Source organism: Myotis yumanensis, unplaced genomic scaffold, assembly GCF_028538775.1.
Source record: "Myotis yumanensis isolate MYYU_CA2020_CCGP unplaced genomic scaffold, mMyoYum1.0.hap1 SCAF_18, whole genome shotgun sequence".
In the NCBI taxonomy this organism is placed as follows: Eukaryota; Metazoa; Chordata; class Mammalia; order Chiroptera; family Vespertilionidae; genus Myotis; species Myotis yumanensis.
The window spans coordinates 10063026-10081319 of NW_027223769.1; the positions used below are offsets into that span (position 1 = coordinate 10063026).

The 18294-nt window shown below is 56.8% G+C and overlaps 1 protein-coding gene across 1 annotated transcript in view; it reads left to right on the top strand.

Annotated features, from left to right (window-relative positions):
- PEPD (peptidase D) overlaps positions 1–12807 on the top strand; it is a 121846-nt gene extending 109039 nt beyond the window's left edge. The window contains exons 12-15 of the mRNA XM_070398247.1: positions 1600–1748; positions 8291–8475; positions 11639–11830; positions 12311–12807. Coding sequence (XP_070254348.1) covers positions 1600–1748; positions 8291–8475; positions 11639–11830; positions 12311–12448 — 664 coding nt within the window. The 3' untranslated portion in view covers positions 12449–12807. The remainder of the gene's footprint in view (positions 1–1599; positions 1749–8290; positions 8476–11638; positions 11831–12310) is intronic.
- The last annotated feature ends 5487 nt before the right edge of the window (positions 12808–18294 follow it).

Here is an 18294-nt window from a genome sequence, read left to right on the forward strand (position 1 = left end):
AAGCTTTCAGTGTTTTCCTTTAAAAATCTGTTTTGGTGCTGCCTGTCATGCCACGTGGCCTGCCCCCTGCTCCACGAGCTGGGCTGGAGTCCCCCACTCTACCGTGGGGTAGGGGCCCCCAAAGACACAGGCAGCTTCTAGAACATTCTTTGAGCGGCTGTGTTGACCTTTAGAATTTGGGTTTGGGTGAGAGGCCCTTGTAGGAGTGGAAGGCACGGCTCTGCCCCTGCACTCGCTCGGGTTCCCAGAATATGTGTGGCTGCAGACCGGCCCCCACGGGGAGCTGGCAGCCAGGCACCAAGCCGAGCGGGGCCGCCAGCCCCTCCATCTCAGCTCCACCTGGCTCTGTGGTCCGCAGGATCTCAGGCCTGGGGCCAAACCATGTCCCTCAGCTTGGTCCCAACCCTGTGAAGGGTGAGGGGCTGGTGGGCGCCCACCCTGTGCTTGCCTTGAGCAGCCTGCCGAGTGCTCCAGTGGGACAAGACAGGGAGGGGCGCTCTGTCTGAGCACCCTACTCCTTCCATCTGGGCCCTAATCAGCCTGGTGGCCCAGTGGGAGCCATGCCTGGACCCAGCAGCCCCTGTGTGTTCTGTCCCACTCCACTGTGGAGGGGGCGAGGGTCCTGAGGCCTGGGGGCCCTGTGTGCACAGTCTGGCAGCAAGGGTGTGGGAGCGCGGCTTAGCCTACTCCTGACGTCGGTGCACCAGGGCCCTGTCACGGGATGTCCAGAGGGCAGGTCATCGCGGCCTGTCCTCCTGACTCAGCGGCCGGCCATCTGTCCCAGCACCGACCTGCCACTGCTGGCTTATGCCGCCAGCTCCCAGCCTCGTCCATCCTCTCTGTCTCCACTCCTTCCCTCCGGGCCTGCTGGTCCCGCTCTGCCCCTGGGAACGCTGGGGCTGTGGGCAGCCCAAGGGTGGTGTGCGGCTGACCAGGCCCCGGTAAAACCCTGCTGGACGCGGCGGCTCTCCCTCTGTCAGGCACTGCAGAGCACATCTGTCTATCCCAGCAGGGAGAGGGACGCTCTGCTCTGGCCAGAGCTGAAGCAGACCTGTTGCTGGGTTTTCAGAGACACTGGGCCTGCGAGAGGCAGGCGGTGTGTCTCAGCCCATGTTCCTTGTCAGACAAGTGCTTCCATCCTAAGGGCCCTGCCCAGGCCCACGTACTTTGCCTCTGGGCTGCAGCCATGCCCTGTGCTGGGAGCAGGGCAGTCCTGGGAGGGTCTGTTGGATGCTCACATGGAGGCCAGGTGGTGGAGGGTCCTGGGGACACCTCTCTCCCTCCCTCATTCTCCAAGTGAGTCTCCACCGCCGAGCATCCAGTGGCCCGGGCAGCAGAGGTGCTGGAGGGCGGGGTGTGCCCAGGATCTTCCTGCTCTGGGGTCAGAGGTCTCCCGGGACAGGCAGGGTTTCTTTGCTGCTCGTGCACCGTGAGAAGACATTGGGGTAGGAGGCCCCCAGCTGCTGCCCGAACTAGTCATAGCGTGAGACGGCTCGGGCTCAGCCCGCTGATGTGCCCTTGAGCGCCGGGTGGGAGGAAAGCGATGGGCAGGGGTGTTCCCGAGCACCCCACTGGCCTCATGCCGCCTTCTCCCCACAGCCTATTTGACATGGGCGGCGAGTATTACTGCTTCTCTTCTGACATCACGTGCTCCTTTCCTGCCAATGGCAAGTTCACCGAAGACCAGAAGGCCATCTACGAGGCGGTGCTGCGGAGCTGCCGTGCCGTCATGAGCTCCATGAAGCCAGGTGAGGGCAGGGGGCCTGCGGGAGGGCCACCGGGCGTGGGGTTGGAGGCGGCGATGTGCCTGGCCCTGCTCTCTGATGTGGGGGCACCACAGAGAAGCAGGTCTAACATTTGACCATACAAGTCTATCTCCGCCTCGCATGAGCAGCCAGCAAGGCTCAGGTGGTATCGGGTCCCAGGGCCACTCCTGGAAAGGGGGCTGGCTGCCGCGCAGGGACAGAGCTGTGAGTCAGAGCTCAGCCCAGGTCGCCCCATGTGCCATCTGACCTCCACCTGCACATCCCCTGCCTGCCCTGGCCACTGGGGTGTCAGCACATTCCCTGCCGTGTCCCAGCGTGGAGTTCATGGCAGGCAGGACTTGGCCAGTTCTGGACTCTGGCACCTGGGTGAACGTGCGGTGCCCTCTTGCTCAGGGCCAGCAGCTGCACTGGGTCTGGCGGGCACCGAGTGTCCCTCCAGTATTCGGGGAAACAGGCAGAGGCTGTAGGGCCATGGGGGGCTTGGCCGTGACAGGCCTTGAAGACCCGACTCTGAGCTCATACTCAGTTGAGTGGGACTGTGGCAGTTAGATTTGCATCCCTCTGAGGAGAATTCATTTTAAAAAGGAAAGAGAGGAAGAGGTCCTGAGCCCGAGTGTGAAAGCCCCACTGGGCTTCCTGCAGGCCCAGCACCGGCGGCTCGGCATTTGCTCCACAGCCCCTGTGGCCCCACAGACAGTTGCTGGGGTGACTTACAGCCGAGTGCTGCTTTTGAGGGGCCCTCAGCAACTGTCTTCCGAGGAGGTGCATGTGAGCAGGATGGTCCCGGCCTGCCCTGGGTCCCTCCTCCCCCCTTGTTAGAAGCTGGGGAGCCAGGGAGGGGTGCTGGGGGGACGCCAGGCCCCACTCCACACCCTCACTTGTCCAACGAGAACAGAGCTTGGTGATCAGATGAGTCCCAGGACGAGCTCAGAAATGTCCCAAAAGAAAGACAAGGAAACCTAAACGTCAGCTTCTGTAGGGGACAATGTTGACGGGGCTTGCCTGGTTTCGCGGCTGCGTAAGCAAAGGGCATCTGTGCTGATAGTCTGTCTGAAAAGCAGCAGTTTGTCCTCATTACTGCGGGGTAACTCCCAGGGGGCTGTGGTGTGAAGACATGTGCAGGATGGGGCGGCCAGGGCCCTCTCCTGCCAGAGGAAGGAGGCAGTGAGAGGCAGATTCGCGTGCGCTTCAGTCCACGGAGGAGGTGCAGGACAGACCACTGGGCCAGCGGCTTGGGGAGAAGGAAGTGCTTGCTGTGACCTTTCCGTGCTCTGACCTTTACTGGTAAGCCGGCACGCACCCCATTGCCTGTAGACACAGCCTCTGTGAAGCCTCCACCCCAAATGCTGGTCTCCTCTCTTCACACCCCAGGGATGAGCACAACATCAGTCATTTGTGTGAGCATTTCAGATGCAGTGAAAGGGTTTGCCTGGGCTGTTCGGCAAACCCAGTCCCTCCAGTCACCCTAGAGCACTGAGGTTCCCCTTAAACACCCAGGTCTCTTGCAGCCTCACCTCCCACTTCCCAGCACCCAGTGCACCTCCCTCTCCCTCCTTGTTCACCACCCACCCTGGTCACCTTGGCCTGGGGCTGCAGGGCCGCCCTCCTGAGCCCCGCCCCCAGGCTCCCACACGGGTGGTGCAGACCACGCACTGGGCTCTGGGCCCTTCATGGTCTAGAAGCAGTTGTGTTTCAGTGTGCGTGAGCAACCCCTTTGTCATTCCACGTACAACCTGTGCGGTTGTGTGCAGCTGCCCCACTTCTGGCTCTGCCCTGGTGTCAGGGTTCTGGCTGCCTATGGGAAGTGCCTTGGCTCCGGGTGGGCCAGACCACAGGAGAGGATGCTGTGAGAGCCGAGGTGGCCGGGTGGGAGAAGGGCACCGGGAGCCGAGCTGGCTCCCGTGGCTCCTGTGGCCTGTGGTCAGGCACCTTTGCGGGCTCTGTATCCCTCAGTGGGGCAGGGGTTGGACTCTCCTCAGGCCTCTCCTTAAAGATGGCGAGGACCGTGGGGGTCGGCTGACAGAGGTGCGGGGACAGCGCGCCACCCAGACCACAGGTGCCCTCTGCGGCAGGAGGGCTGTCTCTGGGCGCTGTGTGGTCCCTCTGGCCTAGGAAGCCCTCCTGCTTGCTATGGGACAGCGGGTGAGTTCCCGCCCACCCTGGCCTCATTTACTCCTGCGGGGCGCTCGGCCAGGGTGCGGGGGGAGGGACCACGAGGACACTGAGCAAGGCAGCCACGTTCGACTCAGCATCCAGGCGCCTGTAACTTGGGCACACACTATCCTGCCCTTCTGCAGAGAGAGGGTCCCCAGAGATCCTGGCAGCAGGCAGGGGTCTGAGGGGGGTGGGCTGGAGGCCCTCATCCCGGGGCCAGCTGAGCCTGCCAGGCAGCTCCCTGCAGCCCACAGGGCCTGCCTTGGGACCCCTGCCCTAAGCCTCCCCTCCTGCACCCCCCAGGTCCTGGCTCATATATCATCCCTGGAGGGCCATTGTCTTAGGATGAAGTGAGCTCTCTGTCTGGAAGTGACTCTGAGGATGCAGCTGAGGAGCTGAGGGAGGGGGGATCTTGGCTCAGGGCCTCCGAGCCCCCAGGCTGTCACACTCTGGGCAGGAGGCCCCAAGGCTGTGATGGATGCCGCTAAGGCTCTGGGAACCAGCCCCAGCAGAAGGCCCAGCAGGCTTCCAGCTCATCAGGGCAAGGTGTGGTCTGAGGGGGACCAGGTCGGCACAGAAGACCAGCTGGTGACCTGGGGCTGCGCTGCATACATACTGGGGGCTGGTCCCTCTGAATCAATAGGCAGGTGATGGGGCACAGACCTAGAGGTTACCCTGCCACCTGGGGTCTGAGTGCACAGAGGGGTGGGGTGGGTGCACATCCAAACCCTGGCCCACGAGGTGACAGCGCTGGCTGCAGGAGAGCCACGAAGACGGCTGGGTTCATACACAGGCCATACGTGTACCTGGCATGGAGCAGGCACAGGTCCCGCCTCTCAGTGCTCAGAGGCTGTAACCAGGGCACAGCTCTGCCAGTGTGCACGGAGAGGGCAGTCTGGGAGGGCTTCCTGGAGAAAGCTTCAACAGAGGCCCACAGGAGGAATGAAAGTGAGTCTGGGAAGGAAGGACCCTTGGAGGGTGGTCCCGGCTAAGGAAGCAGCAAGTGGAGGCAGCACTCTCAGTGCTGTTGGCCCGGGAGTGGATGAGGGTGAGGCTGGAGACGGGAGCTGGGCTGAGGGACTCAGGGCTCTGTCCTCGGGACACGGACTGGCCCCGTCTGACCTGTATTCTAAAGAGGTGGCCTTGGTGTCCAGGCCTTAGGCAGGGTGAGGGGATGGGGGGGTGAGGCATTGCAAGGAATGGGAAGGAAGCAGGAGGGGTGGGGGGCTTCAGATTCAGGAGATGTTCGGGACGACAGGACAAGATTTGGTGTGTGCTGGAAGCAGATGGCATGTGGTGTCCCCAGTATGAGCAGGCTTGGGGGACCTCTGATGGCTTCTGGCCGGGCTGTGTGGGCTCCAAGGGGCCTGTGAGCTGCTGAGGCGCAGGGAGCCCGGGAGTCAGGGCATGGGCCTCAAACTGTGGGCTGGGCCTAGGCGGTGGGGACCTCCTCCATTTGTGCCCACCCCACCCCTACAGCAGCCTCCACACACTTCAGGGACTCTTGCCTTGGCCTTGGGTGTCGTAACCACCATCCGGGCCAGACGCTGGGCCAAGTTACTGGAGGTTTAGTCACTGTCACAACCCTAACCACACACAGGCAGAAACTCTCACTCCCGGCCAAGAGCGCAGTGTGCAAGGCCTTCCCGAGGGCCTGCAGGCGAGGAAGACTGGAGGCGCCGTGGGGACCGCCTGGGCCCTCACGTCCGGCCCCACAAGGGGCCACGAGGACAGGAGAGGAGCCGAGCTGCCAGCACGAGCATGATTTATACCTGATCCCCCTCTGCCGAGGCCAGGCCCACTGTGGAAGCTGCCAGGTCCGAAGGCAGGCTGCTTCTGGGGGCTCTCCTTGGGCATCGGGAGAAGGCCCCGCCAAAGAGACGGCGCTGCACTGGGGTTGGGGCATCGGCTACCACACCGGATGCCCTTCAGCCCAGGGGCTGGCCTCCCAAGTGTGCAGAGCTGCTTCGGGGCCCTTTTAAGCTAGGAGCCTCTGGCGGAAGCAGAACAGGCGGTGCACTCTCCCCAGGGGCGGGGGGGTAGGAGGGGGGCATCGCTCTCCTGGAGGACACAGGAGGAGGGGGAGGCAGCCCTGTCTAGGGGATTAAGAGCAAGGAGAGAAATCACTGGGACAGCGAAGAGAGTGACTGGGGAAGGACTCTAGAGCGGGGCTGACTTATGCCTAGTCCCCAAGGATGAGGAGTCTCAGGTCAGACCCGGTCTGAAAGGGCCTGAGGCGGGAAGACCTCAGTGTGCTTCTGGCACAGGGTGGCCTTGCCTGGGGAGCGGGCAGGGGAGGTGAGGTTGTCTGTCTTGGAGAAGAGCAGTGGTCCAAGGCTGAAGCAGATCCAGCTTATGGCCCACGAGGGAACAGAAAGTGGACCCAGGGTCTGGCTGGACACAAGTGATGGGTGAATAGTGGCTTATGGCTATTTGCGGGGAATGTGACCCAGTCCCCTGGAAGGTGCTTCTGCAGCTAGCTCTCCAGGCACCATGGGGCATGTTGACACAGGAGGCCTCAGAGGCTCACAGAGGCGAAGGCTTGCCCTGGTCACAGCGCGGAGCAGCGGAGCTGGCATCAGTGTCCCGGGTCTTCGTTTCAGGATGCCATCCATTAAGAAAAGGCTCCCACCCCGGCTCCAGCTGGGGTGCAGGCTGGGCTCTCCCTCCACGGAGAGAGTAGCCAGACTCCAGACCCCAGGACACCACCCCCACCTCGGTACCTTGGGGGCCAAGGTGTGTAGAACAGGGCTGGGCTCCAAGGAGGCGCTCTGTCTCTAGGAACAGGCCTCGGTGTCTTCCACCCTGGTCTCCCTGCACCTGGGGCCCTGGACTGGCCACTGCCGTGTGAACTAGCCAGGGTGCCACCCCACCCACCTGCTCAGAGCCTGGATCCTGGGGACCCAAGAGGTTGGACTAGCCCTGTGCCTACACCCACCCAAGACCCCAACTGTGGGGCCTCTATCTCTAGCAGGGGAGGGACCCCATCTGGGGGACTGGTGCCTAGCTCGAGTGTCTGAGAGGTGATGGCCTGTGTCCCATCTCCCTCTACCCCTCGAGCCATTGTCTGCCCTCTGAGGTTCGGCGTCCTGAGACCAGCCAGATCCTGGGGGCCCAGCCGTGGCCAGCGAGGGACCAGCGCAGCCCTCACAGTCCAGGATCCCAGTGCTGCCCTCCTACAGCGGAGATCAACAGTGATGGGTTGTGCAGAGAGCAGGATATGGCTGGGGAGGGAGGGGGAGGGCGCGGAAGAGGGGGGTCTTGGGAGCCAGGGTTGCCACATGGAAGGGGTTATATGGACCGGTGCTGACCACCTCTGTGGCCAGAGCACAGCATAGAGGTGCAGGCCCCCACCCTGTCCACTGGCCCTGGGTGCCCTGGGGCCACGTGGCCTGCCCAAACAGCCCTCGTGAGGTGGGGCAAGGAGCTTCACTGGCCTAGGTCCCTATGTGGTGCCTGTGCTGAGTGCCTAGTGCCTTGAGCAAGGCTGAAGGTGGACTCCATGGGGCCCATGGGCAGGGCTGAGCATGCCTCTCCAAAAGCCCCAGGCTGCGGCCCTCAAAGGCCCCTGGGGATCCAGGCAGGGCTGAGCCACAGAGCCCTGGAGAGCCTGCTCACCCCGAAACTCAGTGCCTGGGAATGCTCTCCACAGTGACCTTTGCCCCAGAAATGTGGGGCAAAGATGAGTTTGATGAGCAGCCTGGGGCTTGGATGTTTGGGCTGCCGCAGAGATGGTCACCCAGAGCTTGTAGCAGGCGGGGCCACAGACCCCTGCCAGCCAGCCCGTGAGGCTGTGCCAGCTGCACCTTCACCCCAGAAACCTTTGTTCTCCTACAGTGGCTCCCAGAGAGGTTCAGCCCCATGGAGGGGAGGGAGGAGGGGGCTGCAGAAGGGCCCCTCTCCCCAGCCATGGCTTCCTCTGGCCCCACAGCCTGAGGCTCATGAGCAATGTTTGGGCCTGAGCCTTGCTGGGGTTCCCTGCAGCCCCTCTCCCCCACATCCACTGATGGGGACATTCAGCTCTCCTTCTGATGCCCAGTGATCTGGCTGAGATCCCATGGCCCCCAAAGCACACACTGGCCAGGGACAGGGACAGATAGCATGACCTGGGAGCACACCTGTCTAGGCCCCTGGCCATGGGTGACAGAAGCCTGCCTCTGAGGACCCAGTGGAGAAGGTGGGGTTAAGTTCCAGAGCTGTGGCTGGGAAAGCCCTGCATGGAGGGCACCCAGCCTCATCACCCCTGCCCCTCACCTCAGGACATCCCGCCTCAGCCAGTGAGGGCTTTGTGTCCCCCAAATCTTGCCCTGGGGAGCCCTGGCTTGGCCACCAGTCTCCACAACTTACTGCAGCCTCCTTCTGAGCCGCAGGCGTTTGGTGGCCTGACATGCACCGCCTGGCTGACCGCATCCACCTGGAGGAGCTGGCCCGCATCGGCATCCTGAGTGGCAGCATCGATGCCATGGTCCAGGCCCACCTGGGAGCCGTGTTCATGCCTCATGGGCTCGGCCACTTCCTGGGCATTGATGTGCACGACGTGGGAGGCTACCCAGAGGTCAGTGTGCACATGTCGGCCCAAGTAGCCTGCCTGTGGGCTGTCGCTGAGCCTGAACTCCCCAGGGTGGGTTAGGGCTCTGGGAGACAGCTGCAGTGCAGTGAGTCAGGCAAGGCTCATGCCCCTCCTCCCCTTCCACCTATTGGTTGGTCCTGGTCCAGGCTGCTGCCACAGTGTCCGCACCCCCAATGCCAAGGCGGGAGTTTCTGTGAGCATGCCTCCTGCCGGTGTCTGCACAGTGAGCCCTGGGCGGTGCACTGGGTGTGGCCTTTCCTGAAGGCTGGTAAGTGGTCAGTGTGCCATGCGTGGGGTCCCCACAGGGCAGTGGGAGCCCCGAAGCTGGGTCTTAATGATGGGACTGGCACTGTACTCGTCATGTTCTCCTGCCTCTGGCTTCATTCAGACTGGGGTGATAGGGCTCCACCAGCTGGTGTCTGGCCCTGGTTCCTCCTGAGACTAGCTGAGCCCAGTGCTCTCACAAGCCAGCAGCAGACCCCTGACCCTCCCTGGAGCACCCTCTGACCAATCAGGCCCCTGGGCGAGCATGTCCCTGTGGCCTCCTCCTCTCCTTGGCCAGCGGGGAGGCTTGTGTGGGCATCCCCAGCTAGGCTTTCCCATCCACCTCCTACCGACTGATCCTCGAAAGGACCACCCAGAGGGCCCTCAGGAGGCCCTGCCCGGCAGGTGGCTGCAGCCTCTCGGGCCCCAGTGGGTGGGGGCGAACCCGGCCCTGCCGCCTGGCCTGGTGCCCAGGGCGCAGGGGCTGATTGTGCAACCAGTGCACGCCCTGGGGCCCACCAGCCAGTTAGCCAAGACTAGGCTTGGCCTGCTGGCTGCAGGGTATTTTGAAAGCACTAAGAAGGACTTTGGGGGGGTGGGGGGTTAGGGGGGATTGCTCAAGAGAAGCATTATTATTCAATTATTTTTTCCTCAAGTGTAAACAGTTAAATTTGGAGAAACAAAATCAGTTTTAATTTCCTAATTTCTATCCATCACATTGTGTACAGGGAGCCAAGAGCAGGGCCTTCCAGACATTGTTAACTGAGGTTCGTTATTCATTAGTCGCCAAAGCACTTTTTTTCCACCAGAGAAAATTGGCAGCAAACTGTTTTCATCTTTTCCAGTAAGCAGCCCTTTGTGCTCAGCCTATTCTTCTGACAGATAAACATTGTGGAAAAAATATGGCTTTTCCTATAAAAGTCATTTGTTTTACTTCAGGCCTACAGACACATCTGGGTCTCCTCTGCTCGGAGCCCAGTAAAAGTTGAGGCCCTGTCAAGCCCTCTGTCTGGGTGTAACCCCGTGTGGGCCAGGCAAAGGCCAGCGCCCCCCACCCCCAACAAGGCTGGAGCCCCTGGGCCAGAGGGCCTGGAGGCTCGGCCTCTCCCTGGCGGGATCTGCTCTGCACTCGGCCCCGCCTTGTCCTCCCAGCCCTGCTCTGGCCGGTCCTGTTGGCCCCGGGGCAGACTCCTGAGCAGGAATGCTCTGAAGGCAGCAGTTGGTGGCCTGTGCCCCCCAGGGATTCCTGCCATTCTTCCCTCTCCTCACCTGACATTTGGGGAAGGAAGCCTGCCTGAGTACAAGCTCGGGAAATCCCCTCCCCTCCGCACGTCCATGGGACAGCTCTGCTGAGCCCAGAGCAACTGAGGGGAGCTGGGACATGACGTTGTCGGGTCTCTGCCTCTGCCAGGCCCCTGGCTTTGGCAACCTTGGAGTGAAAAAGAGGACAGACACTTGGGGGTAGCATGAAGTTAAGGGACAGGAGTTGGGGAGCCCAGGGCAGGCACAGACTTCAGATGGAAGGAGCAGGGACCCCGACTCCTAGCTCTGACAAGCAGTTTCTGGGCAGGAGATACCCCCGAGTCACTTGGCATCGGGACTGCCATTCCAGACTGGACCCTTCTAGGTCCCCCACCCTCCTGCCTTACCCCCTCAAGGCAAACTGTTGTGGGGCTGGGTACCCCACCAGACAGGCTTCTGTGCCCAGAGCATGACCCACGGGGGTCACGGTGCCTTGTGTCCCTTCCACACCTCCATCCCAGCATGGCTCACGCCAGGTCAGAGTGGCTGTGCACGCCAGTTTCTCTGTGTGCCCCTCTGTCCCCACCCTCATGGAATCATGGTCACAGCCTTCCCCGCTGTGCCCAGCCATGGAGGCTGAGCCAGCCTGTTTCTGGTTACCTTACATGAACCACTAATTGAAGTCTGATGTTCTTGGCCCCCAAACAGTCAGAAGTGACAGCTCCGTCTCCAGCAGCTGGGCTGCAGGGGATTGCTGCGAGCGGGGCCGGGCACGTTCACGGCTGACCAGAAAGCTTGCTTGCTGCCCACTCACTCCCAGGCCTTGCCTCAGGGACCTGGGGAAGATGGGGGAATTCTGCAAGTGTCCTAGGCACCACCTGCCCTCGAAGCCAGGCAGCCCTGTCAGCTACACCCGTGTGAGAAGACGGGCCCAGGCTGGGTCATGTCGGGGAGGGGATGCCTCTGCAGGGAGCAGCTGCCGCTGCTGCTCACTCCTCCTAAAGGGCTGGGAGCCATTGCCCAGGGCTGAGCTGGGTAGCCCCAAGTCTAGGCAAGAGCCAAGTACATGGAGTACGCGTGCATTTGTGCAAATACGCGCCAGAGCTGGGGCTGGCAGGCCCGTCCTTATGGCAGCACCTGCCCCTCCCCCTGGAAGACCACAAGGAAAACCCACTTGGCCTGGGGGGCCAGGCCCAGCACTTCTGGGGCTGGTTTCCACTGAGCTGCCTGAACGAAGGGATGCAGCCCAGGCTGCCTCGCAGCCTCCTTAAGAGCTTTTTTGGCTTCACAGCTTTGGCTTCTGCTCTCCTGGTGCAGAGAAGGCCCAGGTGAGGGCCGCTGGACAGCCAGCCCTCTGGGCCGCTTGCCCTGTGTGTGTGCATGTGGTGTCCACAGGGCTCCCGCAGGCAGTTCTTCGGGTAACGGGCGGGGCCACTAAGATCTGGGGTGTGTGCAGAGAACAGGGTCTCCTCTGAAGTGCCTGTGCCCAGCGCTGCAGGGGGGCTGAGCTGCAGACCCCAGTCCCAAAGCCTCCCCTGCCGCTGCAGCCAGACCACAGGCTGGAGCCAGCCCTCACATAGGACGCCTGCATGGGCAGAGGGGAGCTTCGTTAGGGTGTCCCTCACCTGCCCTCTCACCGCAGGGCGTGGAGCGCATTGATGAGCCCGGCCTGCGGAGCCTGCGCACTGCAAGGCACCTGGAGCCAGGCATGGTGCTCACTGTGGAGCCGGGCATTTATTTCATCGACCACCTCCTGGATGAGGCCCTGGCTGACCCAGCCCGCGCCTGCTTCTTTAACCGCGAGGTCCTGCAGCGCTTCCGCGGGTTTGGTGGGGTGAGTACCAATCAATGGGCCCCATGTCCTTGCTCCCAGAATACCCCCTGCTGCTGCCTGCCATCTTTGTCCCGGGACAGGAGCCCTAGTGAGAGGAGGGACAGTCTTGACTTCCCCACTTGAGAAGGGCCTGGCTTGCCCTTTCCTGTGGTCTGTCATGGGACAGGTGCCTCAGCCCTCAGCAGAAGAGAGAAATTCTGCAAACCCCTGCTCACTCCAGGGGTTCCTATCCACCTGGCAGGGTGCAAGGGCAAGGACAGGGTGGGCAGGAGACATGAGCACATGCCCCAGGGGATGAGCCTTCCTCTCAGCTGTCACCCAAAGGCCTTTGAGGCCGGCCCCTTTGTCAAGGCAGTATTGACCACTCCCCTGAAAGTGCTTCTCCCACTCAGTGACGGTCAGCCTGAGCTGGCAGGTCTGGCCCTCTAATCTTGAGAGTGAGGCCAGCTTAGAAACACTGAGTCCATCGGTCTGACCCAGGTCCGCATCGAGGAGGACGTCGCGGTGACTGACAGTGGCACAGAGCTGCTGACCTGTGTGCCCCGCACGGTGGAGGAAATCGAAGCATGCATGGCAGGCTGTGACAAGGCCTTTACTTCCTTCTCGGGCCCAAAGTAGAGCCAGCTGGGAGTGCCCAGGGGGCAGCCTGCTGACTGGCCGGCCAGCAGCGAGAGATGGAGCTGAGAAATCACATGCCAACACCGAAGTCTGATCACACCAAATAGTGCTATGTCTCAGGAGGAACACTTTCATTAACTTTCTACAAGATTACACCCTAATCTGTTAATACTTTGTTTAAATGACAGTGGCTTTTAAAATGCCAATTACAAAAAAATCCTGTTCTTTAGTAGCCACTAAATTGTGTCTTACTGTCATTTGTATTCTTATGCTCAGGAAAGACAGATTTCCAATGTTTTGTTTTTTCTCAAAAATCAATGCACAGAATGGAATTTGCAATTAAAGGTTTCCTAAGAATGGCCTCTTGTGCATGTGTCCTCTGTCCTTTAACCCTTTGCAGATGAGCCTGTTCACTGAGACCTGGTCACAGAGACCCCAGGCTCAGATCAGGCACACACGGAGCTGTCCCACACCACGCCATTGGTGAATCAGTGGCCTTTTTGATGTGGTTACTGCCTCACAGCTAGATTTCTGAAGTGGGGAGAATTATGGAGCACTTAAAACAGTTATTTAGGACTTGCAGAGACCCCTTGTCCTTGATTTCCTTTTCATGCGGGACATGCTAGCAAAGCCAGCATCTGAAAGGTGACAGCACTTAAGACAGAGGCAGCACCGTGCAAAGGTGAGCTTCCTCATTCCTTCCATCTTTGCTGAAACCATCTGTCTTCCATAAATGTAAGCCCACTGACCAAATGCTACTCTGAGGCTGAGCCATCCAGGGCCAGCTGGGCCTGGTCCCTGCCAGCAGCAGAGTCCCTGTCCTTACCTCCGCTTGCCCAGTTCTCCCATGGTCCCACTGAGCTACCCCAGCCCCTGGAGCTGGCTTCTAGAATTCTGTGCACCATTCCAGGTTTATCTCCTGAGAGCTGTCGCCCAGGAGTTCCCAAGCCCAGTGAAGGGCAAGTGAGAAAAGACATCAGAGATGAAACCATGATGCAGTGGGAAACTGTTGCCCAAGCTGGAGACGTTTAGAGAAGTCACTGAAGGGTTTAATACAGATTGACTTTTCCAATGGCAGTGACACAAAAGTGTGATGTGGCCAATCTCAGTTCCAAGAAACCACTTACCTTGTTTCTTAGATTTATAACATCCATTCTTAAAGTTTTCTGCTAGTTCACAGATTACATTCCCTAAGTTATTTGTGAGATTGAGCAGGATTGCCTTTCTGAATGTCTGGAGTTTTGAGTTTGCCCTGTATCTCTCTACCCTAGCTGTGCCTGTGATAAACACATTCTGGTGTCTAAGGTTTCAATTTTCCCCAGCCCCAGGATAAAACCAGTTGAAGTTAGGTTAAAAGTCCAAATGAACCACTTAATTAGAAAACTTAGCTGAGTTCATATATCTTTCTCCTTTAGACATTTTATAACCAAACTGCTCATTTCATATAAATGTTTTCTCTGATTATCAAGCAAGTAGACAAAAAAGAACAAGGAGAAATCTCAGTAACTCCATGCTTGTCCAGGAGGGCCACCGGGAATATAGCTGTGACTCTGGTTCAGCCCAGGCTGGAAAGTCAAAGGGCATTCCGTGAAGGCGCTGTTCTCAGATGGCCAGTGGTAGCCACCTGCTCTACCCCACATTCCAAAGGAGGTAGCCAATCCCTATGTCTCCTCTAACCACTGCAGAAACTTGTACAACTTAATACATTAGAGACCCTTCCAGAAAGCTACGTAGCACTAAGTGCCTTTCTAAAACCCTGGAAGGTACTATATATCCATTCAATAAATAATTGAGCATCTTCAGTGTACCAGTATGTGATAAAAAAACATGCTTTCTGGCTGTGGCTGGGTAGCTCAGTTGGTTAGAGCACATCCTGAGACACCAAGGTTGTATGTTCAAATATCTGGTCTGGCACATACAAGAAATCTCAGTAACTCCATGCTTGTCCAGGAGGGCCACCGGGAATATAGCTGTGACTCTGGTTCAGCCCAGGCTGGAAAGTCAAAGGGCATTCCGTGAAGGCGCTGTTCTCAGATGGCCAGTGGTAGCCACCTGCTCTACCCCACATTCCAAAGGAGGTAGCCAATCCCTATGTCTCCTCTAATCACTGCAGAAACTTGTACAACTTAATACATTAGAGACCCTTCCAGAAAGCTACGTAGCACTAAGTGCCTTTCTAAAACCCTGGAAGGTACTACATATCCATTCAATAAATAATTGAGCATCTTCAGTGTACCAGTATGTGATAAAAAACATGCTTTCTGGCTGTGGCTGGGTAGCTCAGTTGGTTAGAGCACATCCTGAGACACCAAGGTTGTATGTTCAAATATCTGGTCTGGCACATACAAGAAGCAATCAATGAATGCATAAATGAGTGGAACAACAAGCCGTTGTTTCTCTAACATCAATAAATTAACAACAAAACATGCGTCCTACTCTCAGAACCACTGGTCTCCAGAGATTGCATCTTAAACAACCATGAACAAACTTATCGTCTGAAACATTGACAAGGGCCATGAAGGTAACAGGACTCACCTTGTCTAGAAAGCCAGGGGGCTGAGACAGGAAGGGCTGGAAGTGAAAAGCAAGAGAAGAGGCTATCCAAGTCTAAGGAAAACTGTCCTAAGGTGGCTCAGGATAATGAGCTTGGGAAAACCCAGTAGCCAGAGCAAAGGGATGTGAGACAGAGAATGGGAGGAAATGAAGTCAGCAAGAACAAGTAGAGCCACACAACCAGAAGGCTGGACCTCACCCTGTGTGCATGAGGAACCAAAAGTATGGAGAGCATCCAATGGTCCAGGGAGACCAAGTCCAAGCAGAGAAGAGGATGGCTCTGCAGAAGGTTGGGAGGGGAGGGGAGAACAGACAGGTGCAAGAGAGACATTTAGGAGGTAGAACTGACTGGTGGTGATATCGAAGGGGCATCAGGCTCTTACGCTACTTCAAAGGGAGTGGCAAGACTTGGATATTTCAGCACAAAAAAGTCTTAACATGTGACTGTCTCACTAACAACTCCATTCTCAAGCCCAGTTCTACAACTCCAAATTCTCTAGATCAGTGGTCCTCAACCTTCCTAATGCCGCGACCCTTTAGTAGTTCCTCATGTTGTGGTGACCCCCAATTTCATTGTTACAAATTGAATATAATTAAAGCATAGTGATTAATCACAAAAATATGTAATTATATATGTGTTTTCTGATGGTCTTAGGCGACCGCTGTGAAAGGGTCGTTCGACCCCCAAAGGGGTCGCGACCCACAGGTTGAGAACCGCTGCTCTAGAGAGTTCTGCGTGACTTTCAGGCCTAGAACTCTGCGAGGAATGGGCATGTTGCCATAAAAGGATATTCAGGATGGTGTTCCCCTTTGAGTATATGTAAAGTGCATATGAACTTCAGATACTCAGAAGCAGTAAAAGAACAGTAGGTCTAAAAGTGCTTTTATTAAAAAAGAGTTGTCAGTTTCCTCTTAAAAAGAGGTCAAGATAGCAGCATGCATAAGCGCCTGTATTCAATGCCTCCCACAACCACATCAAAATTACAACTAAAATACAGTACCATCATTCAGAACCGCCTGAAAGCTGGCTGAATGGAAGTCCTACAACTAGAGAACTAAAGAAGAAAGCACACTGAGGGGGGGAGACTCAGACCAGGCTTGTCAGACACTCACGTATGCCGTTTTTTAATCAGGAGGGAGATCGTCTCTGCGGAGGCCACCCGTGAGGAGCAAGGGGTCCCAGCCCCACACCAGCCCCCAAGCCCAGGATTCCAGAGCTGAGAAGTCCCCGCAACAATGGGCTATAAAAACCAGTGGTGATTGTGGCTGAGGAACACAGAGGCTGCTAGAGTCCACCAAGGTGTTCCATTTAACCCTTTTCGGTCCAACGTGGAGGCTGACAGGCGCTAGGAACAGGTCCAACGTCAAGGCTGAAGTCGACACTGCAAACCGGTTCAACATTCAATCCCGTCAATTAATTTGGACCAGACTGTTTGAATTCCAAAAATAAAATTGGACCGCAAAGGGTTAAAGAGCTGGCACACACTCTTAGATTCTCAGCACCTAGCAGCTTTGGAGGACCTAGACACATAAAAGGAGGAACTGGATTGTCTGACATCAGGGCAGGAACTTAGAGGTGGCTTTCTTCCAGATGGGGGTGCTCACAGGGATCATTATTCCTGTGCTGGGACCTCCCCTGTCTCAGACCTGACTAGCAGCCATATCTGAGTCTCCATCAGCCTGGAGCACACTGTTTGCTCCACCCTGGTGATTCCCTGAGACCCCCCACCCCATCCAATTTGCAGCCCCATCCATGCTGTCTGCAGCAGCATTTCCATAAGAATGACCTGTCCTGACTCAGGCTTCAGACTTTGCTAAAATCTCTCAAACAAGCTGCAGCTGATGACAGTATGTCCCAAACCTATCAATAAAAGGCCCAAGACCCAGCATTAGCACCAGCCTGCCTTACTTCACAGCTGGGCCTCACCTGGGCACCTCCAAACTCAATACAAATACAAATAGCAGCTGTCAGCTAATGCCTCTGTAGCTCCTGCCAGGTGACTCCAGGCAGTGGCTGACTTTGCACCTCCTTGGAGGCCTTAGAGCAGTGGTTCTCAACCTTGGCTGCACATTAGAATCACCTAGGAATCTTTTCAAAATCCTGATTTCTGGGCCTCATCCTCCAGAAATTCTGTTTCTTTGCTATGGGGTGGGACCACAACATTAGTAACAAAGAAACAGAATTTCCGGAGGATGAGGCCCAGAAATCAGGATTTTAAAAAGATTCCTAGGTGATTCTAATGTGCAGCCAAGGTTGAGAACCACTGCCTTAGAGCCAGTGCATCTGGTGGACAACTTCAGACCATAGCAGATTACAATTCTACACATCCACAAAGAACACACTCAAGAGGCAGATTCAGTGAGCACCAAAGCCCCACTGAAGCAAGTCCTGCTCCATAGGGATATCTCCTATACAGCAGCTCTTCCACTGCAGTCACAACTGGTCCTCACAGCCAATTAGCCTGGAGGTCAGCTCCTCCCAGTGATACCAGTAGCAATCAAGGCTCAAATACAAGACTGTGCACACAGCCTACACAGGGACGCACATAGAGTGCCCAGCTCAGGTGACTGGGGAGGCTGAGCCACTGAGCCCTACAGGACACCTACTACACAAGGACACTCTACCAATTCCAGGAGACAGCAGCTCTACCTAATACAGAAACAAACACAGGGAAGCAGCCAAAATGCAAAGACAAAGAAATGTCACAAATGGAAGCAAGCAAACGACTAGGTATGGAGTTCAAAATCATGGTTATAAGGTTACTCAAGGATCTTCATGAGACTTTCAAGGATCTTAGTGATGATCAAAGACATGAAAAGGGACCAGTCAGAAATTAACACGTTAAGCACTATACTTTCCATCCAGAAGACAAAACAGGCTGGGCGCTTAACGTGTTAAGCATACACTACTGAAATAAAGAATAATTTACAGGGAATCAACAGTAGAGTAGAAGATTCCAAGAATCAAATCAATGATTTGGAATATGAAGAAGAAAAAAACACCCAATCAGAAGAGCAAAAAGAAAAAAATCCAAAAATATGAAGATAATGTAAGGAGCCTCTGGGACAACCTCAAATGTACCAACATTCACATTATGGGGGTGCCAGAAGGAGAAGAGAGTGAGAAAGATATTGAAAACCTATTTAAAGAAATAATGACAGAAAACTTCCCCTACCAGGTGAAAGAAATAGACTTGTAAGTCCAGTAAATGCAGAGTTCCAAACAAGAGAAGCCTACACCAAGACACGTCATAATTAAAATGCCAAGGGTTAAAAACAAAGAGAGAATCTTA